The sequence below is a fragment of the Galeopterus variegatus genome, unplaced genomic scaffold (assembly GCF_000696425.1).
Source record: "Galeopterus variegatus unplaced genomic scaffold, G_variegatus-3.0.2 Scaffold410, whole genome shotgun sequence".
In the NCBI taxonomy this organism is placed as follows: Eukaryota; Metazoa; Chordata; class Mammalia; order Dermoptera; family Cynocephalidae; genus Galeopterus; species Galeopterus variegatus.
In genome coordinates, this window is record NW_007726521.1 from 222,883 (window position 1) to 247,291 (window position 24,409).

Below are 24,409 nucleotides of genomic sequence, written 5' to 3' on the forward strand. Positions count from 1 at the left end.
GACGTGATTTTGATTCCATGATTCAAATTGTAAATAACTATATGAAGGATATAACTAAATACGTTTCTTAACATAAGTTCTGCAATTATTGACAGTTTTAGGTTTTAGAAGACCAAACAGTGGAGAGCAAGATAAAGACAGTGATACCAGTTAAAACAAATTCTGCGTAATTTTGCAAGCATGTTTCTTAACATAAGTTCTGCAATTATTGACAGTTTTAGGTTTTAGAAGACCAAACGGTGGAGAGCAAGATAAAGACAGTGATACCAGTTAAAACAAATTCTGCGTAATTTTGCAAGCAACTTCCTGGCCATAGATATTTTGCTATTAAATGAAAACAAATGACTGGGTAATGTGAATAGTTAAATATAGCATGGATATATTCTGTCAATTTCACTAAAAAATATATTTAGCCTTATTTGATCAATTAAAAGAAATAAGCACTATACTTTTTCAGGACTTAAAGGTATAATACTACCATCAAAGCAATGGAAAGGACATTTGTTTTCATTCTGGCTCCTACAATAATGAGAACATTCTATCTACTGCCCTATTTAGCTAAATAATGAGATGCTAAAATAAAAAGAAAATCATCAGGCTCCACATCAACAGAATGCCTTCAAGCAAAAAATCATGACAGCCATATAAACTTTAGACTCTAGGAAACACGAGCAGTAGTGAAGAAAATAAAACCAGTAGACAGAGTCAAAACAATCAAGTTCTGCACATGACTCGGTGCCCTGTGAAAAGTCACTTTTTCTCTTTAGAACTCAGTTTGTTGGCCGGGTGGTTTGGTCATAATCTGGAAATCAAAGAAGTTGGTTCCTTCCATCTCAAATATTATATTTACAAAGAGTGTAAATACTACTTAATTAGCATAACTGTTGGCAAAAATACAATAGTAAAAAAGGCATACATTTCTATAAATTTCCTCTATTAAAAAATAGATCAATCTTCCTTTATAAACACATACATAATTCTAAGGCACTCAGAGAAGGAAGAGAAATTTAAGTACTATATTTTCTATCCTCCTGAAGTTCAGGAACAAGTCTGCTTCATAAACAACACCGTTTAACATAGGTTACACACCTAGAATATACACACAATCCCAATGGCAGCAAGAATGATTCAGTAAGGACAGAGGCAGGGCATTGATGATTTGTTAAATTTCCCTAAGACCTTTGTGTGAGTGAAAAAAATCTTATGAAATTTAGTGTCCTGAATGTCATCTGTATGCAGGATTATATTTTTTAATTTCCCTCTAGAATAATAACTGTGAAGCTCTTCAAGAGTGGGTTTGCTCTCTGCTGAGCCAACACCCCACCCCCCAACACACTCAGCCCAGGGAACAAAACTACCATTGTCATGTGGAGAGCCAGCAATGTAAACACTAGAGGACTGCACCTGTTTGTTCACTGTCATCAAATGCCAGCCTGGGGGCTACCCTTGGTAAGAGAGCTCTGACTTCTAAACCACAGAGCAACATAAACTCTCCTGAAAAAATCTTTTGTGTGCAAACAGAAGTTTAGCAGCATGCTTTCTTCCTAGGAGGAAAAAGAGCATATCTCTTACCAACAAACCTTTAAGATATATTCATTCTTTGCAAGCTCAGTGTTATGAATAGTTCTATTAAGCTTTCCATTGTTGCTCAGCTTTAGTATAAAAGGAAAAAATGAAGGATTCGTGACAAGAAAATGATATTAACTGGCATCAAAACTATGTTTTCCTTATTAAATAGTAATTACCGGAATCGCTTTTAGAAATTTTGTATGTTTTTGTCAACTTTTTAAAGTATAAATTAGCTTTACATGGTATATTGAAAAGACATTTCTCCTAATCTACAGCTTCCAAAACAATGTCCTAGGTGTAAGTTTGGGATAACCCAAAGCCTGGTTTCAACCTTCGATGAATTAGGATAAGAGTGCAAGGAAAGAGCTCCTTTATTTATTCCCCTTTTGTAAGAGAAAGGTATAAATCTCCTAATAGGTTTAAATTAATAAACACAGGCACACAGCAGTAAATAAACAAAAAGAAAACTTGTCAGGTGCTTGTGAGAGGTTTTCACTTCAGTGGCATCTTTATTCTGGCTTCAGTATGGTTTGTGATCTCAAATTCTGGGTATGTGATTTCACAGATCCTGACTGTTCACTGCAGCAGGTATCTCTGTAGACACACATAGGGAAGGTGAATGAGTATCTTCAGGATGTGTGTGTGTGTGTGTGTCTGACAGAGAGAGAGACAGAGATGGAGACAGAGAGAAAGAGAGAAAGCGAAAGAGCATATAATTGCACTGTTCATTTGTAACTCTTTTTCTTTTGGCAGGATGTTTCAAAACAAGACCATGAGTTTTAAAATATAAAAAAAGAAAGAAAACCAAAAGGAAAAGAGTTTCTTGCAAGACAGACCCTAGAGCAGTTTGAAAACATCAAATAAAACCCCTCCAGCATGTTCTCCCCTAGTGATACCTTTGTACATTCATTTCAGCCTGTAGGCATATTTCCCATGACACACAAAAGGTTTCAGTGTCATGTGAATAAGTATAAACACATATGGATTACTCATTTGCCATTCTGTTCCATACTGAGTTCCATACTGTCTCCTATAAAGTTAATTTTATAAGAAAATGAATTCTTGGAGGCCATATATCATTTCAGATCATGGAGAGAAAAGTAGAATTATAACAATTTGAATATGTTACTCCTTGGATGCATCCCAATGACACACAATGTGCATGGATATGCATAACAGTTAGAAACTATACACACATATGTATGTATCTTTGTATGTTTGCATACATATGCATCTATATACGTATATATGTATATTTATACAGAAAGAAATTGTGTGTGTATGACTTCTATTATGCGTTGACACATATTCAATGACACACACCCACACGCACACACACACACATATATCCTCGTTTTCTACTATGTATTTATGAGACTATTTTGCTATGTCCCTCTTTGGTCTATTTCTTTCTTTTGTTTAGTTATAGATATGCATCTGGGTTTATTTTTTTTTTTGAAGCTTTGAAATAGATATGACCTATTGACCATATGGATGTATTGTTACTGATTCTGTTTCCTAACATAAGGAACAATGTTTTATATACTATAAATTTTCTCTAAGCCATAGAATTCAAGAAGTTGAAACAAGGACAGAGAAATAATTGTTACATATAATTTCATGCCATGCAAACAAGAGAGTCATGGTCATAATTTGCTTGGCCTTTTATGCAAAAATACAAAACTATTTAAGAACTTTTACAGTGGTTGTAAGCAATCAGAGAATCTAAGCTGTCAGTTATCCTTCTTATGGAGTAAAAGAATACAAACAAATATGAAATGAGTCCAAAAACATGTGAAATGCTACTAAGACGCCTTTCCTAAGCCTTTATCTTTGGAGTAAAGATTCTAATTTTACAATGCAACCCCCAAGCTTATTGTGGTTACTGAGTCTAGACACCAAGCTGACTCTCTTCAGGTGTCTCACACCTCCACTGTTTTGACAGCACATGGTTCACTTCTTTTTCGCACACTGACAGAGAAACCCAGCCGTGTTGCAGCAATTGAGCTACCCAAAACACTATCAGCATTAGCCTGCCCTTTCTTTAGAAGTTCAAGTTCTCAAGCAAACAGTGAGTGGGTGTTTTAATTATTTTCACAAGCCCCAGAAAATACCTATCAAATTAGATCGTAGCCATTTAAAATAAGTCATCAAAATATTCTTAATGAAAGTTCAGCAAGTGGAGGGGGTGAAATATATACTTTGTATTGTTTCTGCTTATTTAGAACTAAATTTGAAATATCTAGGCATTCAAATCCCACTCTTTCTTGTATAATGGGGATTTAAAAGGAAGCAATGATTAATGAGTTTCAAATACATTGTAAAAGTGATCTCTGGGGAAACAGATTCTTAGCTGAATTGGTTGCTCTACCCAGCAGGGAAATTTGAATACTTTGAGAGGAACTACAAAATTAAGAAATAAACAACCATGAATAGGACTTTCTTGGCACCACCAGGAAGCCTTGGCTAAAACTCAGTATTTAAAACCAACTAAATTGGTTGCTCAGCTCATGCTCTTTTTTTCCTCCCTAAAAGTCATCCAAAGTTGTTTTTTTTTTTTCTTGAACCTTAGCAGGGAAATAAAATAATTTATTAAAAGAATATGTTTCTAACTTTAACAACACATAGCTAAATGTAAATGCATTTGGATACTATTGCTATAGCAGGTTGTTATCCCTATGCTAGAAAATAAGTACATAATGAACAATTAAACCTAATAGAGGTCCCTACATATGCACGTCAAGTTGCATATTTTAATTAAATGCTTGAACTTCAGTTCCCATGTGATCAGAAAGCAAAAACACAGTGTCATTCTCTGGTGAATGGAAGGGGTAATGTCATGTCCTCATTGTTCTGAGAAAGGAACTTGAGTCCTAAGAAAACGTAACTCACATTTTGCTTTAGAACTTTTCTAGCAAGATAGGTAGAGGGTAGGTATTACCAAATAATGAAAGATGGGGAAAAAACTAAGAAAATTATTTTTTCATTTCAGAATTGAAAACTTAGTGCAAGAGGTATTAGATGATTTATCTAAAGAGCAAGTGAGATGAAAATACAAATCTTCTGGTGTCTAGTGAAGTTAGACCTTACTAAAATCACCTATATCTGCCAATAAAGAACCAATGAAGAACAGATCTCAGGTAGATATGGCAAGAATTAACTGATAAATTAATAATTTTAGATACCATTACTGCATTGAGAACTGTATAAGGAAGGTAGAAACAGGAAGAGAACTAACAACTATTTTCATTTTCAGATGATGAAACTGAGGTGCAGCGCTTAAATAATTTTGACGTTTCTTTCTTGGTTTGCAGGGCTAGTATCAAATTTTAAATTATCACATTTCAAAACTCAGGTTCTTTCTACTTTTTCATGCTGTTAGGACTAGAAGAGTGCATGTTGGAAGTATTATTTTCATAATAGAGAAACATACCTTCTCATCAGGAACACATAGGCTGGGTTTTAATTGCAATCACAAATCCATATGCTCAGGCAAAATGTATATATTTCTGGGTAAAGAATCTTTCCAGTCATTTTATCTCTGAGCTCTATTTTTATCACTTTGCCTTCCCCAAACTATTTGACTTTATGCCCAAATCTTAGAATACATATGGGATACAACAAGAGCTACTTAATGCTCTGTGATTGTTTTACACTTTTTCATGAGTGCAGAGTTAATCAGACAACTATAAACGGCAGCAGTTCAGAATTGCTGCTACTTATACATTATAGACATGCATGGATTTTCAATTGTTTGTCCTTTTTATCTCACTAATTTTATTGCACTTTTTTCCAAAAGACTTTTTCTACTTTATAAACTAGTCTTAAATAGTCATTTGCAATTATAAGGAGAAATGTTCTTTAGGAAGAACACCATTTGGGGGGCCATCATTCTGTTTATCTATACATATGATATTCAGAAACACACTATAGTTTAGGAACTTCAATTTCTATTTATTTGAGGATCATATATTACTTTTTATCTCTTCTTTAAAAAACTAAGATTTTGTGATTCAGAAAAAAAATATTTCAAAGTCTTCCTTGGAATTGAATAAGTCTTTCTAAGTCACATTTTAGTGGATTAATGTAAATGAACTGAAAAGTCACACTAAATCCCTTTCTGATTTAAATTCAAATTAGACATTTAAATACAAATTTGACACAAAAATGGCTCAGCAAATACTATTGTTTTAAATCTTTTTTCGATATATTATACTTAACAGTCAACCAAATGTAACAGAAAAAGTAACTGCCCATAGTAATACTATTAAAAACACAAAACAATTGGATAGCTACTTAAACTATGCCCTGATGATTTTTAATAAAATAACATAGAAGTCGATAGTCTATGTTGTGACCTCTGATGTATTAATTTTTTTTTTTTTTTTGTCTTTTGTCTTTTTCCGTGTCCGGCAACGGATCGCAACCCTCAGTGTTGCCCCCGTACCGGACCGGGGACCGGCAACAGGATTGCACCCCTCGGTGTTGCCCCCGCGCCTCACTCAGCCAGTGAGCGGGAACCGGTCTGTATGTGGGATCTGAACCCTCGGGTGGGAGCGCCGCCGCGCTTCCCAAGCGGCGCACTTATCCAGTGCGCCACTGGGCCGGCCCTGATGTATTAATTTTTTACAAGTGATTGTTAGGTTTCCTTAATTTTTAAGAGGCACTTGAGCTAAGACACTAATTCTTGATTCACCCCCTTTTCCCTGAGCACCAAAGGCCTGCATTTGAAACATGATACAATTTTAATTACAAAATTTATCATTATGACATGTAATTTCTAAGTACATGATATGACAATGTAATGCATAGATTTGAAGCTCAGTCACACATTCACTATGTGAACGATGATAAAAATGACATAAGCTGCTTCTTTGCATTTTATTTTTCTACCTTTGTTGTATAAAAATACATATCAATAGGTATGCTAAGTACTACTTCATGATCTTTTCCACCTTTTCTTTGCAAAACATACAAAACAGTACTCTTTGAACAGGATTATAAAGCTCATTTCAAATTGGATAATATTTTGTAGATATTTGGTGACTTCAGATTACAGTTGGGTCACACATGAATTCTAGCGTTTATATTGTTAATTTTCTTCCCATTGGTGAATGAGAATCCATACCTCTATTGGTCCATTTCTGTTGCTTATAATAGAAATATATGAAACTGGGTAATTTATAAAGCAACGATATTTATTGCTTACAGTTTCAGAAGCTAGGAAGTCCAAAGTCCAAGGAACACATCTGGCGAAGGACTTGGTGGTGATGACAGTGACTCAGGGGTCTCACATGGCAGATGGTGGAGCAGAGGGAGAGCTCCTCATGCGTTCTCCTTTTAAAGCCTTCAGAACCACGCCCATAACCACTATCAAACCATCAATGTACTAATCCACTTACTTGGGCATGGTCCTCACAATCTAATCACTTCTTCAAGGCTCCACTTTTCAATTATCATAATAGGATTTCCCAGTGGAAGTTAATTTTGGGGGAGATGTTCAATCTACAGCAATACCTAAACATATAGATTGTCTTTTTTTTTTAATCTTTTTTATTGTTAACTCCCTCTTTCTAGTATCTTGAATCAAATCATGTTTTTGAAATAAAACAGTTAAAATGGCACTAGAGTTAGAGAAGAACAAAAAAACTCATCTTGATTAAGTTATTTATTCTCTTGGGACTCATTTTCAAAATGAGAGAGGTATTAAACTTTCTTTAAATTTCCTTCTGATGTTGCATTCTATGATTCTTTCCAACTCTGTCTCTTTCAATGAATAGATTAAGAGATTTTTATTGTTTTTTAATCTCAAAATATGTATAGATATTTTTGTACACAAAATTTTAATGTAGTATATTCTTTGATTTATAGGTTTGAAACATACTTTTTTAATAAATAAATGTGAGCTTAAAATAAAATAATACAAAAAGTGTTTACCTTTAGGACATACAAAAATTATAGAACTAATTTGTTACAGAATATCTGGACCTAAAAGGAATTGCATACCTTTTAGTAATTTTAAAGTCTCCTCCATATTATTTTTTTAAAAAACCCAAAACATTGTTATTCTTCACAAAGGGAATTAAGTCTAATAATTATTGAAACTAGAAGAGATGTTTTATAAAATTCTTCTGTACAGATATACTCAAATGTGTGTATGTATTTTAAAGACGCAAAAATCGCCTATTATTACTTCAGCTACAGAAGAAAGGAATTCATAAATATTTTATTTAAAAAAAGAATGTCTACCAACGTAGTCTGCCCTCTTATACGTTTACTTAGACATTTCAAAATGGTACCTACTCTTTACCAGTGGTCAAAATAAGGGATGGCTCTGGTTAGTTTCCTAGTCCTTATTAAAAAAACTGAAAAAAAATGTAGTGGCTATTTCTATATATAATGTATGAATCAATTATAGAATACCTTTTCTAATACCATTCTCTATTAAGATAAAAAATATGATTTTCAAGTAGTCAGTAATTAGAGTAATCTCATAGACTAAAAATCTTTTTTATGTCTGCCATATTTCTCATACTGGTCCTCCTCCTCTTCACTCCATACACAGGGGGAAAAAAAAAAAAAAAAAAAACTCTATTAAGATAAAAAATATGATTTTCAAGTAGTCAGTAATTAGAGTAATCTCATAGACTAAAAATCTTTTTTATGTCTGCCATATTTCTCATACTGGTCCTCCTCCTCTTCACTCCATACACAGGGGAAAAAAAAAAAAAAAAAGCCCTAAGAAGTAAAAACTAGAGTAATAAGTTTTTTAGAAGCACCACCTCTACCACCTCTCAAGCAACAAAACAAAACACACCCCAAATACAATTATTTGTCTGTTCCTTTGTATTCTAGTGTTAATAAAGGAAAGACCATGAAGCCAACAAATTATTAGGGCATTTCAATCCATTCTGTTCTAATACTCTATTATTTTAGTTCCTAGTATCTGTAGGAATAAGCCTAAATAGCCTGATAAAGTACGTTTCAATACCATAAAAAATAATTTAAGTTAGTTATATAGTCCGCATCTCTTTCAGAATTATTTAATTCCCTAGGTGAAGTATCTTCACTAAGCAAAGCCTCATTAAGATTAAAAAGAAAAATTGCATTGAAGAGGTGACACCTGGACCATGTGAATAATTTCATGTATGCTTAAGTCATTGACATGTAAACAGAGGATGATAAAAGTTTAATGTCATGTGACCTCCTTCCTCCTCAGAATCTCTTTAGTATAGTGATAAAAGGAAAATCTAAAGTGCTACCTGCCTATCTTAACTTGATAAATTACTGTGTGTTCTGTGGCATGTTATTTAATATTTTTAAACTACAGTTTATTTATCTTCAAAATGAAAATTATAATTGGGGTTAAAATGGGATGAAGATAATGTTTGTAAATCACATAGTAAATGCTTATTACTAATAGATGTTTTTATCATTATTATTTGCATTAATGTGTGGGTGTATATATAAATATATATATATATATATGATATACCTCCTAGGCTCTATTATGTCATATAGATATTTTGTTTTCTAGATTTATTGTGCTAAAAAGGACAGATAAAGCCATTAAAATCAAAAACACAAAGCCTAAAAGAATTCTGCTTATGTGAATAATTTAAAAATTAATAGAATTTACAGTTGGTTTCCTAATAAGGGCATCACCAGATGTATGTATAATTCTACCCAATATCATCCCAATCAACACTAAAGTAGAAAGTTTAGGTAATTTGGGCACCATTAAAATTAAATGTAAATTCTTCATTTTGTCAATAGCTGCCAGAATATGCAGAGACAGTCATTTTTTAAAAAAGATCTAATTAGGGCTGGCCCGCTGGCGCACTGCTACAGTGTGCTGCTTGGGAGCGCGGTGGCGCTCCCGCCGAGGGTTCGGATCCCACATACAGACCGGTTCCCGCTCACTGGCTGAGCGAGGTGTGGGAGCAACACCAAGGGTTGCGATCCCGTTGCCGGTCCCGGTCCGGTACGGGCGCGACACTGAGGGTTGCGATCCGTTGCCGGACACGAAAAAAGATAAAAAGGAGAAAAAAAAAAAAAAAGATCTAAATAAAGTTTGAAATCCCTATATTTCACAGTAAATTAAAAATAAAAAATGCTTTATGATAACAGCTTTTTTCAACATTGCTAATACCATAAATTCAAACCTTTAATTTGTATCACAGAGCAAGTGAAATTGAGTAAATTGATCACCATTATGAATTATGATTGATCACCATTATGGTTATAGATCACCATTTTTTCTTCACTTTTTCCTATATATATTCTTTAAAATTATTATGGTTACCATGATTCAATATCTAGAACAATTTGACTAGGCTTACAATAAAATTGTAGCTAGAAGACATAAAATATATTGTACAGATAAATCACAAAGTATTAAGGGGAAAAAAGGAGAGCTAAAGTAACATAGAGAAGTGTTGTCTTGAACTGGGACTCTGATACCCAGTAACAGGTCCTTAGATCCAGCTGACATGTATTACTGAGAGCAAATTTAAGGGAAATTCCTAGAATAAGTGATTTTTTTCTACCTTTGAACTATATTTTCATCTCTTTTGCCAGTAATCAATAAATCAGCTAAATCTCAAAGTAAGAAAACAATTAAAATTTACCTGTTGGTAACATTTATCATATCAAAAAGTGTTGGGCCATGCAACTTCTCATTTATCTATTCCCTGATATGTATAGATAAATAGAAAATTCCATTCATCATTTATGAAATACTGGCCATTTTTATTGCAAATTTTTCCACAGTACACAATTTAACCATTACAATAATAGCAGGTATTATGCTATGACTTCAGGAAAATAATAAGAGTTTTGATGAACCTCTCTATTCCCTTACATATTACTATATTGTATCAATTCTAAAACATATACATTTGGGGGCTGGCCCGTGTCTCAGTTGGTAGAGTGCGGTGCTGATAACACCAAAGCCCCGGGTTCAGATCCCATATAGGGATGGCCGGTTAGCTCACTGAGTGAGCGTGGTGCTGACAACACCAAGTCAAGGGTTAAGATCCCCTTACCGTTCATCTTTTTAAAAAAATAAAAATAAAAAAAAAAAAACACATACATTTTTGATATTTTATATCTTTGAAATCCCGATTTATCTTACAATCTTTCACAAATATGTGGGGACTTATATTTTTTATCTTTTTTGTGTGGTCTACAACCAACAACAAAAAATTTCTTACAACTGATGGTGACTTAGATTGGATGAAGTAGGGTAGATATTTACTTAAAACATTTTATAGAAGGTCTTCTTTTGTGTCACATTATTTGTTATTAAATAAATGTTATGTTATGAAAAGAAGCTTTCAGCATGAACTAAGGAATTCTAAAGATATGGGCAGTGTCAGCCAGAAATGTAATTTTTTTAAATTTTAATTTTTAATTTTTTAATTTATCAATATACAATGCTGATTTTCATGGCCCTTTACTAATTCCTCTTTCCTCCCTCTCTCTCCTCCTTCACACCCCCAACAACATCATATCTGTTCACTTATTTTAACAAGTTCAAGGAATTATTGTGATTGTTGTCTTTCCCTGCCTCCCATTTATTTGTTTGTATATTTGTATATTCACTTATTTATTTTTATTAACTCCCACATATAAGTGAGAACATGCAGTATTTCTCTTTCTGTGCCTGGCTTATTTCATTTAACATAATTTTCTCTGAGTTCTCCCATGTTTCTGAGAATGGTAGTATTTCATTCTTTTTTACAGTGCTTGCTGGAATAATTCTTAGCAGCTTTTCTACAATAGAGTCTCTGTTATAGTAATAATTATAATCTCCTAGAACTTGCTTCTTTCAGTAAAGCCATTTAAGAAACAGACTTTGGGTCCTATTTTTAACTAGATACATATACTGCAGAAAATGAAGGTGAAAGTAAAAATTCCATTTTTAAAAAGTCATATTTCTGACCAACATAAAACTCAAGTCATAGCAACTAGCAGCTTAAAACACCCTTAGAAGCAATGCATGCCTTTCAGAATCCTACTGATTCAAAATATAAAACATGGTTAGGTTCTAAATCATAAATGACACATTTTATATTTTACAGTTTGATGACATAAGCTTAACATACTTTCAATGATTATAAAAATAGACTTTTTTTTTTTACCAAAAGCATACTTCTCTTCAAATAATAATGAATAATATTTATTTCAGGAACTGCCTTTAGTGCTATATTTGGAAATTTATAAATCAACTCTCATAACCGTCTTACAACTGAGGGTTCTCATTATGCTCATTTGAAAATGAGGAAACCGAGGCTCAGCAGGCTGAATAACTTGCCTCTGAATAGGCTTTGAATTGAGGGAGTCCAGATCCAGAGCCTGTGCTCCATGTTATTCTGCTTATGCGTCCTCACCTACTGCATTAGGTTCAGTAAAATAAGTGTCCCTTTAGTGCTGCACTATCTAATATGATCACCGCTAACCACATATCACTATTTTAATTTAAATTAATTAAAATTAGATAAAATTTAAAATTCATTTCCTCAATCACACACAAGCCTCAAGTGCTCAGTAGCCACATTTGGCTACCGGCGACTCTATTCTATGAACGGTGTCACTACAGAGGATAAAACAGATTAAAAGTGAGGCTCTTGAGCCCATTGACATGCTTGACTACAAACATCAGACTAATAAATGGAGAAGATACTTTCTTCCCAATGCTTTCGCATTGCAGCTGGAGGGTAAATATTTGTCAGAAATACAATATTTACCCAGAGAAGACAGGTATGTAGAGATAATTTGGAATAACTCATATCTCAGCACAATGTCTTGAATACACAAGTAGAACAAAACAAAGCTAATAAATATATGAATCGACATCACTTTCCAAAAGAATCCTGAACTTTTACCAGAAAAATTGAATCTATTAATCAATGTTTGTGATTAGACTTTAGTAACCTTGATTTTTAAAAAGCCATAGTTGAATGGCAGTAGCTAAAGAATGAATTAATAGATCTGTTACTATTGAATCAAATCCAGTACTTATGATATTGTTGTTTTCTGTGTTTGTTTGTATTTTATTGTCAACTTATCATTCATGATATATTCAAGTATTGTACAACAATAAAAAAAAATTGTAAAATACAGCCTTAAGACCTTTGCTCAAGTTTGGATTGTTTACTTTTATAACCAATTTAATATTTCACTGACTGTGGTCTTGCCTGGAGAATTTGTCTTAAACATTTCTTAGGACTGGCATAATACAAAGAAATGGGAACTAGATGTACATTCTAGCACAAGGTGCGCCGTATTAGCCATAAGATCTTAGGCCTGGTTTTCGTATATTTAAAATTAGAATAGGGCTGTGTGTGAAACCAAGAGAGAAAGGGAAACTGAAAGCATTTCATAAGGTGTAAAAATCCATAACAATATGGGATATTATAACTATCATGCTTTGGTTAAACACTGAAAGAGAACAATATTGAGCTAAGCCTCATTTCGGAGCTCTAACTGAGGGCTTTAGGGTCTGCCTCATCTAACTAAACTAGATGATACTTTTATGTGATTTTTATTGCAATAGAGGCCTGTCAAAGATTTCATACTCATTCCCTCTAAAATACAGATTTAGGTTATTCCCGAATATTATTCATACTGTTTCCAGTCCTCTGCAGCAAATCAGAATGTGCAATGATCTAATGATTCTGGTCCCAGCATTGCTATTTCTCCCTTGGTGACTAGGAATAGATGTGGAGAATTTGTCAGTTCTTTGCAGTTCAGTGTCTACAAGCCAGACAAAGCTATTGTCCTGGGGTGAGGGAGGTAGGGAGGAGAGTGTTCTGATATATTTACTGCTTTCCTCAGAGTGAAGTTATGGACCCATTGTGGTAACTAATCAATTTCTCATACTGCATTTGGGACCCTGAGGAGCAAAGAATCTCCTCCAGTTTCTAAATGCCATAAGCAAACAAGCATGCTTTCTCAATAAATGGACTCTAATAAAGAGATCTGTTGACCTTATGAATTTTCTTAGAGTATGTATGCTTCCTCTCTTAGGGAAGGGAACAGACAAAATCTAATGCTTCTCTCAGGGAAGGGCAAAGACAAATCTTAGTGTAACTTAGGAACAAGAAAGAATAATCATAGAAACTTAGAGTACCAGTAGGAAATTTCCCTGAGAGACTCCATTAATGGTAGGCTTCCCCCAATTTTTTTCTGAAGGATGCTATAGGAATTAAATAGAATGATCTTCAAAGAGTGGGGACTCTCTGGGATCCTTGAATGGGACATAAATCAAGAGGGTTGTGTTTTATGATCTGAGCAGATCATCTTACCAGTCATGACTAAAGACTCATTAGCCAGAGGAGGGATGATTCTATTTCCTGGAAATCCCGCCCCACCCCCACCCCCCAGGTATATTTCTCCATCGGCAGTCTCCAATCTGATTGATAATACAGCAGGAGGAGACATTCTCATTTTGCCTTCATTCAGTTCCATAAATTTGCTCATCAGTTCTTTAAAGCTGAGGATAAATCCCAGGAAAATTTGCTACAATGGCCATTATAACTTTCTGATCCCATAATTATAACATACCCTCTTTTCAAACATATCTTTCTGTTTTATCTACAGAAAATAATTCATAATTGTGGATTTCTTTCTTCTAGTTACTAGAAGAGTACCATGTCTGACAAAATAAGCAAACAGTATTCTTTAGAAACATTGATTAGAATATAATTTCTGGAAATTTTGGACCTGATCTAAAAATGGAATCCTTCATAAGATTGTGCTACTCCCTTCACTGATTCTGTCTGACTCATGCAATTCTTACGACAGATTAGGTTTGATCTAATCATTGTTCAAGTAATTTATCCTTAAGCTAGGAGTATTCTTGGAATCTTTTTTTTTTTTTTCTGCAAATATCACAATGTGCTGAGTAGCTCTTCTAATGTAAATATTAGTAGTACCTTTGTCAAACATTCCATTTAACAACAATCCCTGAACTAGACTGGTTGAACCCACTCAAACATTACTAAGACTTTTTACAGAGTAGTTAAAGAATGCTTAGCAACTTCAGTGTCAAGAAAAAAAAAAAAAAACTCAGAATGAATATTTCTCTTGTCTAAGTTGAGAACAAATGTTAGGCCCAATGAAGGCTGAAACATGGTGATGGATATTTGAAATGAAGGTCTGGGGCAAGAAGTGCTTGGTATGGGACACTGGACGACAGGAGAGAAGTGCTGTGAGGTAGGGAAGACAGACCTCTCACTGAGAGTAGAAAAAGTCAAGCCTCAGGCTTCTCACTGACAGAGAAACAGATCTTACACACAAAGTAGTTTCAAAGTACTATCATAAGAGACACTGAAATTTGGAGCATCCTCTTGTCTAAACAGGTCACATCCAAAGTGCCAGTGAAGCAATAGGAATCTATTTGAATATGCAGAAAGAGGTACAGTAGTTTTGTCAGTGTGTTGACACAATGAAAAGCTAAAAACAAAACAAATACAGGGAGAGAGAACTAAGGATCCTCTATAACAATGCTATATGTGACAAGTTCCCTGCTTTATTTCTCTAATGCCTATAACAACACTGTGAGATGGAATTTTCTCCACAATTTTCAAGATAAGTCTCAGAGAGACACCCAGATTGTAATGGTGGACCAGGCATTTGAACAAAGATTTTTCTGATTCTACATTTATGCCCTTTGACATACATTGCATCAAGTGGCCCATCCATTTCAATATTAGGTTATTTATTTGACCGCTACTAAATATTGCCAATAAGGTTTAAGATACTTAAACATTAAAAGGAACTGAATTACTTTGATGTACTACTTTAATTAATAACCTATGCATATATGAAAGCAGACATTTAAGTGTAATGTTCAGATGTCACATCCTTCAAATTTTACATCACTCAGATGTTGTATCTCCTAGACTAAGCATTTTATTTTAGTTCTAGTCTATAATCCAGCAAACAGTATACCTTTACATTATTATTGACGTCTCCCCAAAATAACATTGGTATTTTACTTTTTGTTTAAAATTCTTGTTTGTACACCTGCTATGGGTCAAATATATTCCCCCAAAATTCATGTATTGGAAACTTGATCTCCACTGTAACAGTGTTAAGAGGTTTGAAAATCCAATTATGGTATTTAAAAGGTGGGACCTTTGAGAGATGATCGGGTCATGAGGACTGTAACCTCCTGAATGGATTAATCCATTCATGAAGTGATGAGTTATCACAAGCATGTTTCTGATGGCTTTATATGGAGAGCATGTAAGAAGGTTAGCTCTCTTGCTCAGGATATTTTTGCCATTTGATACCCTGATTGTCACAGGACTCTGTAGGGTGTCACCACCAAGAAGAAGGTCCTCACCAGATGTGTTCCCTAGACTTGGATTTCCTAGCCTCCAAATTGTAAGAAATATATTTCATTTCTTTACAAATTACTCGGTTTCAGGTATTTTGTTATAAGCAACAGAAAAGGGACTAATATAACACCTCAAATAAAAATCTAATCAAGATGATCTAGTACACGGCTAACCAAACAATTACAATGTTGATAAAATGTTAAATAAAGGCAAAAATGCATGAATGCATTGATCTAAAAATATGGAGTATTTAGTTAATTTTTGGAAAACACGAATTGTATTTTTATATTATCTCAAAGTTTACCTATTCAAAATAGATATTCTCATAATTTAAAAAGTAAAAATTCAAATATTTAAGGTGAAAACTGTTGCAATAAATATACCTATATATGTATTAATTTGTACCTGGATTATCATACCTAGCTATTATAAGTGGTATATGAGTAGTTAAAATAGATATTAACGTGGGTATTTCTCAAAGATTCCTTCATATCTACAATAAAACATATAGATAAAATTGTATAAATGATCCACTTTTATAACAGACGAGGTGATTTTATGAATTATAGAAGGTGAAAAATAACAGTTTTTTCTTATGTCCCACATAATGAAATTCCTTTAAAAGTCAAGTCAGACTAGTGACTAAATAAGTAGAAGCTTATACAACTAAGCTTGTAAACATAATATTAAATGTTAAATTGAAGTTGGAATATTTGGTTAAGAAGGAGCTGATGGAAAAAAATCAGCAGGACATCATTATTGGGAATGAATAATAAGTACCACAGTCATGTGCAAGTGACCTTAATAGGGGAAGTGATGTATTCTCCTGCAGCTGTGTACTCCTCTGATGCAATAGTTACATTTCCAAAGGCTTCAAGATCAAATGATTAGATGGGGATGATCAGGGAGTATGGTTTCTCCCCTGGCCAAAATAGGATGAGCCAGTGCCAACAGGACATGTACAGGATTCCAGGACAGGTTCTCATTCCCTTTTAGACTGTGCGGCCTGTTCTTGGTCCAGGGACCTGCCTCTGTCCCTGCTACCTCACCCCACTTATAATGAACCAGGGAAGTACGAGAGGCAGCAATAGAACAAGCTTTTATGTTTAGCCAGAAAGTATGTTTAAATCTGTTCCTTGCCTTTGGGCACAGCCAAATTGAAAGATCTGTAGCAATGTCTGTAGTCCATGGAATAGCTCTGGGTGAGCATCAAGCTAACTATTAAGAATGTTCATGGTGAGAATTAATTTATGTATGTCTAAATGGCATCCTGCCATTAACCACTGTATATGACAGTCCTCGTGTTAACTGAATATCCCTTTTACACAAAGAGTTTGTAGGAAGCAAACATTCTATTCTAAAGGCATACTCTTCTAATGTCAAACAGCAAAAAAGATTTCAGGAGAAACACAAGGTATGTACATAGGGTACTTCAATAAGTGCATGGAAAAATGGAATTACAAGATAAAATGAAACTTTCCGTGAACTTCTTGAAGACCCCACATGTGTGTATGTGTGTATGTCTGTATATGTAGACTTGTGTATAATAAACATATTTATGTGTGTGTGTGTATATACATATATATATACACATATATACATACATACATGTACGCCCCCCAAAAAAACCTAAAATCTTTATCTCAGAATTGTTTGCTCTAACATTGAATACTTCCTGTCCTCACAATACTACTCACTATTTATCTGTTCAAAGGGCTTAAAAATAAAGTTTTAAGAAGAAAATTCACCATGAATTATCATTGTCCTTGTAGTGGTTTACCATTACAAGAAGTTGGTACACAGCAAACCTTGATACAGTTTATTCCCAGCATCTTCCTCATCTCCTAGCCATTTTATACTCCTTTCATCCAGGCTCCCAATTTGCTCTTTTCATTCTCACCCCAACCTAGGGTGTATATCTTTTCATTCAATCAAAACTTATTGTTCCTGTCTCATCCTTTCCCCTCTCTACACAAGATGACAAATGAATGAAAATTATTTGCATCAAATAAATGTGAAGAGATTACCTAGACATTATGCTACCATTTCTTGGTAACATTCCTCTAATTAATCCAAATAGTATCTCTCAAATGTTAGTAATCATCAAAATCACTGGTAGGATACTTCAAACACATGTTGCTGGGCTCCATCCCTGAAGTTTCTTTTCCAGTAGGTCTCAAATGAGGCCCAAGAATTTGCATTTCTTACAAGTGCCCAGATGAAGCTGTTATTTCTTTAAGAAATGTTTCTTTTAGGTGTTACTTTAGGAACCAACTTAAAAACTTAATACACTATGGTACATTCAGCAGTGAGGTATTTGACTAATCAGCAGAGTTTCTATTTCCCCTCATATTATACCAGGTAAATCTACAATTAGGGCCAGTCTTGTAGCCCTGAACTTAATATACATAATTTTTTTTTAAAAATTATCAGTTTATTTTGTATGCAGATAAACAAGCAATATAAAACAAATACTTTTCCAAAGCACAAAAACAATCTTATCTGAAGCAAATTGCAATGTATTTTGTTATTTTAATTTTAGAACATTTAGCTTTTTAAGATATTACTACAGAGAAAATTTTATACCAAATTCCTCTTCATGTAAAGTTAGATGTCTCTGTCCTTCCTCACATGTTCTGCACACAAAAACAGTCATTCTTACCATGCAACTTCTGATTCTCAGAAGTAGAGTTACACTGTAGATCAGATTACCTAAAGTAAGTTAGATGATCCTACACTGTCTCTCTTATAGAATAAGTTTGGTCTATAATTGTCAACAAACTAATAGAGTATTTGGAAAATGTCCAAATTGCCCTAATTTTTCATCGTTCATTTTATTGTACTTTTCTTTAGTTCATATTAAAAAAAAATCAATAATAAGTTTTGAACAAATACATATTTTTCTAAAAAATCAACTTATTCTATTAATATTTATTAATTACCCATTTCTATTACACAAAAAGTATCATAAGACTCTCTGGCAGAGTAAGAAATAACATTTTTTGAAATGATAATGTTATATTTTGGTATGACAAAAGTTAACTGTTAACAATTGTAAGTAATGCATGACCTGAGCTCACTTGACAGATGTTATGTTTAAATGTGGCATAATTTTGATTAAATAATTAAAAAAACATTTTAGTAGTACTAATGTTAAATATGAAAATAAATAAAAGAACTCTTGAAAAACTAATTTTCTGTATGGAAAGATTCTTCAAATAACATATCTATGAAATAATGACAGTATTCAAGTACTATAAAAAGTTTGAAAAGAACTTCATTCATTTTTCCCTCACTATAATTAGAGAAAAATCATGAAGAAAACAAATGCTTTCTATACAGGTTTTAATAGGATCATATATTTAGATTTCTAATTTCAATCATTTAATTTTTCACTTCCCTTTCATTTTCAGCAGTCTTTTTCCTATGATTATTTCCATGTAAGTAGCATTTTAGTCAAAACCCCCATTTTATACTAAGAAAACTATCTTTGAAAGAAAGAAAAGTAAAAATGTTGATGAAGGGAACTATAAATTCTGAACAATTTACATTTACCATTATTTCATTAATTATATAGTAATCATGTCCAAAATAAATAACATCAGTATTCCTTTCTGTACCCAAAATATTCCAATTTTATCTCAAATGTCTGGCTAACTATAAAACTATTTCTAACTTAAAACTACAAATTTTCTATCCACTGTGAAAGTAAGAAACAAATAATCTTAATAACCTGAGAATAATAATTCTATTTTTTCTGAAGTATTTTAAGGCAATACATCTAAAATGTTTAATTTTTTAATGTCAAGGAACAGTGCCACTGAGTGGACTCAAAACATATAAAATCACTACATATTTGGATGTAAAATATATATATCAAATTAATTTAAATTAAATTAATAATGCAAGCTTCATCCCACTGTAAGTTACTAATTAATTACTAATTATCACATTTTAATTATAGATATACAAGACAAAACATATGATTAGAAATATTACAACAAAAGTTTTCAACTATGAACTATATGAACTGAAATGATACCAGTGGGACTGTAAGAACCAGCTTTACAAAACACATTCCCATAAAGAGTTTTTTTGTAGCAAGATAATAATTTTAGGTGGCTAGTATCATGTATCCTCAATCTTAGGGAGAAAAAATGACTTTGATGATATTGACGCATACTGACAAAAAATTACTGATGGCATTTGATGAGCTACTGAGTAAGAGAAATCAAAACTGAATAAATTAGATATACTTTCCAAAAATAAGGTGATTGTGCAAAAAACTAAAGATTAGTGGAACTAGATATAATGGCGTGGATTTTACTAAGCTTTAATGAGAGTGACAGCTGTGGTGTCATTGCAGAGATTTGATGATATGGTCCATTGTTCATCTGAGACCACAAAACATAGCAGTCTTAACCTGTTTCATATCTCAGTTTTCAGTCACTGAGCAATTCCTTAGAGTGAACTTCTGTTCAGCTGAGATACAGTGTTATGGTATCCTTCAAACTGCACTTACAAGATCTGTAAATAAGAGCAAGGCATCACAGGGCATCATTTCTCATAAAATAAATAAATAGCCGATATTTAAATACTTTAGAGTGTTCCTCAATGCAACAGATACTACAGTAACCATGCATACGCATTTGTATATGTGCTCACATTATATTGATAATGAAAGTGTATTTGCTATTTGATATTTTTCTCACCTGTCAAGTTCTTTAATCCAAGTTCTTGAAGTCCAAAGTTTCCATCTTTTCTGTAGTTTAAAAATATTGCCAAAGCATATCGATCCTCATAAAGTTTTGTCCCACGAATAATGCGTAGATTCTCCAGTGGCAGGTAACGAAACTGATTAAGAGCCACTAACACGTAGCCTGTGACTTCTCGAATAGACTGAAAAAACAAAAACAATTGCCTGTGTTAAAAATTTTTTTAAGTTAATTTGTCACTATGTGTATGCAGTCACTTAGATAAAAATGAATCATTCAACTGAGTTTCAGCTTTTAATTTAATACACTAATTTCTGTTATATTCTAAATAATAGGCTTGATATTACAAGATCACAAAGGGTTAGAATATCATTTTAATTTTAAAAAATCATGAATGTGCAATAGTAAAGTAATGGATTTTGTTTTATGAGACATCTTCATACCTGAGATTTGAATATAGTTAAAGGAATAAAGGTTTAATGAGGTAAAGACACATAACCATCAATCAAACTTTACATATAAAAGCAAATAGGCAAGTCTATCACAAGTAAAACAAATCTGTATTAGTTTGTGGACTGTGGGACAGATTTGAAACTGCTATGTGGGTATTTAGTGCTACACTTATCAGAGAACATTTCCCCTGTATATATCTTGGGAACACACAAATAAAAGCCTGTATTGAAAACTGTTTATCGTCACTAAATTCATTATAACCACACTTTTAATTTTTATTGTCTACTGCTTAAAGTTGTTATCTATAATATGAGCTAATTATCTGAAGGTTTGCAAGACATTTTAAAGCAAAACAATGTCATGAAGAAAAAAGGATTTGTTTCATTTATAGTTTTTTAGTAAAATGGACAAGATCATCATGACAGTTATGAACATGTGCATTAAAATTTCTTAAAGATTAAAAATAATACAAACATGTGGAAGTATTTAGTATTATGTTAATACCCATGTCATGTTATTTTAAATCTTTTAATTTTAGAAGCCCCAGTGCTCAGTCCTTGGTACTTTTTTTTTTCTTTATCTTTTCTCACTCCCTTGGTGATTTTATCTAGTTTCAAGGCTCATGATCTCCAAACTTCCATCTCTATACTCTCCCCTAAACTCCAGACTCACATCCAACTACCTATGGAACATCATTGCTGGGATGTCCAATACACTTTTCAGATACACCTACTAAAATATGAACGATCTTTCCCCACCACCCCTCCAGCAGCCTTCCTCATCTCAGTTGAGGTCAATCCATTCTTTCTGGTTTCCAGGCTCAAATCTTACAGTCATCATTGACTCTCTTCTAACACACCAAATGTGATCCATTCTATTTGTTCTACTTTCAAAATTATCAGAAATTTAACCACGTCTAACATCATCCATTGTTCCCATCTGTCATCCACCATCATTCCTCATCTAGATTGCTACAATAAGTTTGCCTGTGTCCACTCCTCATTTCTTCCCTGATCCTTTCAAACCGTAATTCAAATCATGACATTTCAATGCCAAAAACCCTGAAACGCCTCCTAAGTCACCCAGAGTAATAGACAAAGTCTTTTCAGTAACGAGTCAAATCTGTATTTGTGCTGTCTGGTGCAGTTCCACTAGCCATATATGGCTACTGAGCAATTGAAATGTAGCTGGCATGAATTGAGATGTGTCATAAGCATAAAATACACTCTGAATTTTGAAGATTATATGTTGAAATGATAACATTTTAGATAAATTGAGTTAGATGAAAATGTATTATTAAAGTGAGTGTTAACTGTTTCTCTTTTACCTTCTGATTGTGGATACACAAAAATTTCAAGTTAAATTTTTAAGGTTCTCATATGTTTGGTTTTCTTTCTGACTTCCCTTGTCCACTTTTTACCTTGCTCACTCAATTTCAGTTATGCTGGTCTCCTTGTGTTTCTTTCCACATGCCAAATGTGGTTCTACCTTGAGGATTTGCTGTACCCTTAAAAGGGGTACCTCCTCCCCTTTCCAGAATACAGCTCTACAAAGTAAAGCTCTTCGATTTGTTCACAGGTGTCCCATGTGACCCCAACAGTGCCAATTAAGAAACCAAGTATTTGTTGAGCACTCTGGCCCTTCTCTGGCCATGTCATTCACCACCAAGCAAAGTCTGGGAGATTAAGAGAAACTTCCATCTGGAGTCTGCACTACCCCCTTCTAGTCCATGCTACAAACTCTGGGATCCTAAATTCCCTTCCCAAATAACCCTGAGCCCTCCTCCAGGGCCTGTGAGATCATCCTTCCCAGTTCTGTCCCCAGACGGCAGATTGTGCCATCAGCATGCATCCATCCAGTTAGGGCCCAGGTGAGATGTTTGAAAGAGGACAGTATACAGACCCTGGACATGTGGGCTAAAGTGTCCACTCATTTGCATGAAAGACCTCTCACAATACAGGACAGAACTGGGTTGAGGAGAGACTGTAGGCGAGGGGCCATCTCTCTATGCCACCATATTCCTGAAGAGACCAAAAATTCTCACATTGTCCTGGCCATCTAGGTTATTATAAAGATATACCTGTCAAAGTGGGAGGATAGTACATATTTTTATTTAATAATCTCTGTTTGGTTTATAATAAGTAATGAAACATAAAATATGTGGGCCTCGGTTTACATTCTTGACCCAGGTCTCACAATTCTTAAGAATGAGCATTCACCTAGAAGGGTACTACCCTGACGGAGCAAAGGTGGAGATGAAGAGGAAGGGATGTCTGAAATTACTCCTGTCTGGCATCAGGTTGATCAGATTGGGAACTCTAAGCCACTATGGGTATTCTTGAGACACTGAATGTCTTGGGGTGAAGGGATGAATTCTTAGTGCAATAGAAAAGAGGAGTGAAAGGTCAATAGTGACATACATTTTTTGTACACCAAACAATCACACCTGCCTGGAAAAGAGTGGCTCTAGAGCTCTACAATTCCTCCCTTAACCACTGTTCCAATGGTTGAACAGTTATTTCTTTTAGTTCTTAGAAGAGAGATTATGAACCTGCTCTGGCATCATATGTTCTAAAAAGTAAAATTCATTCATTTTAAAAAACAATTTATCCTTTAACTTGTATACAATTATTATTAAATGTTCAGGGTCACAATGATAACACTAAAGTAAACATGGAGCTTGGAGGATGTACTATTAATTTTTTGTCTAGAACATGTCATAACTTCTGTCATTCCTCCTAACAGACTAACCATTACCTCCAACCCTATTTAGGAAGTGACTTTTCTTATCAAAAACTGTGAAAACACATTGGTTTATCCCAGTATGGAGGAACACATTAATAGTGTTGGTAGAGAAAACACAGATGAAGCACACTCAGGCAAAAGAAGAGTTTTATGAGCAAAAAACAGCAATGTTATTAGCAATTTTGCAGTGTTTATTAGAGAGATAAATCTTTTTAGCTATTAATTGGTAAAGAAATGTCATTTGGCATGGATTTTGGACCACACATTAGCAGAAGTTGCAGATAACCTACAAATAATAATGGCACTAGTATGCGTAATAGGTATGAGCCAAGAACTATGTTCAACACATATAGAATGATCAACTAATATAGAAGAGAAAGCTCCAAGTGCCCTTAGCTACAAGAAAAAGTAAAATACAACTAAGAACATCTTTGCATTCACATACTACGTAATGTACTTATATTTTAATTAGATTGTATTGTAAAATGTATCTACTTCTCATTCCATACTGTGCATTAAAATATTCTTAGAAATGCTTTTGTTATCGTCACAGAGGGTCAGATTGAAAGCAACAGA

At 33.7% G+C, this 24,409-nt stretch overlaps 1 protein-coding gene across 1 annotated transcript in view; it reads right to left on the reverse strand.

Annotated features, from left to right (window-relative positions):
• The window catches only part of LOC103587056 (receptor tyrosine-protein kinase erbB-4-like), a gene marked incomplete at its 3' end in the record, with an annotated part of 234,500 nt that extends 212,771 nt beyond the window's left edge, over nucleotides 1–21,729 (reverse strand). The window contains exons 1-2 of the mRNA XM_008568449.1: nucleotides 21,724–21,729; nucleotides 20,633–20,819 (exon numbers count right to left, since the gene is read on the reverse strand). Coding sequence (XP_008566671.1) covers nucleotides 20,633–20,819; nucleotides 21,724–21,729 — 193 coding nt within the window. The remainder of the gene's footprint in view (nucleotides 1–20,632; nucleotides 20,820–21,723) is intronic.
• Between the last annotated feature and the right edge of the window lie 2,680 nt (nucleotides 21,730–24,409).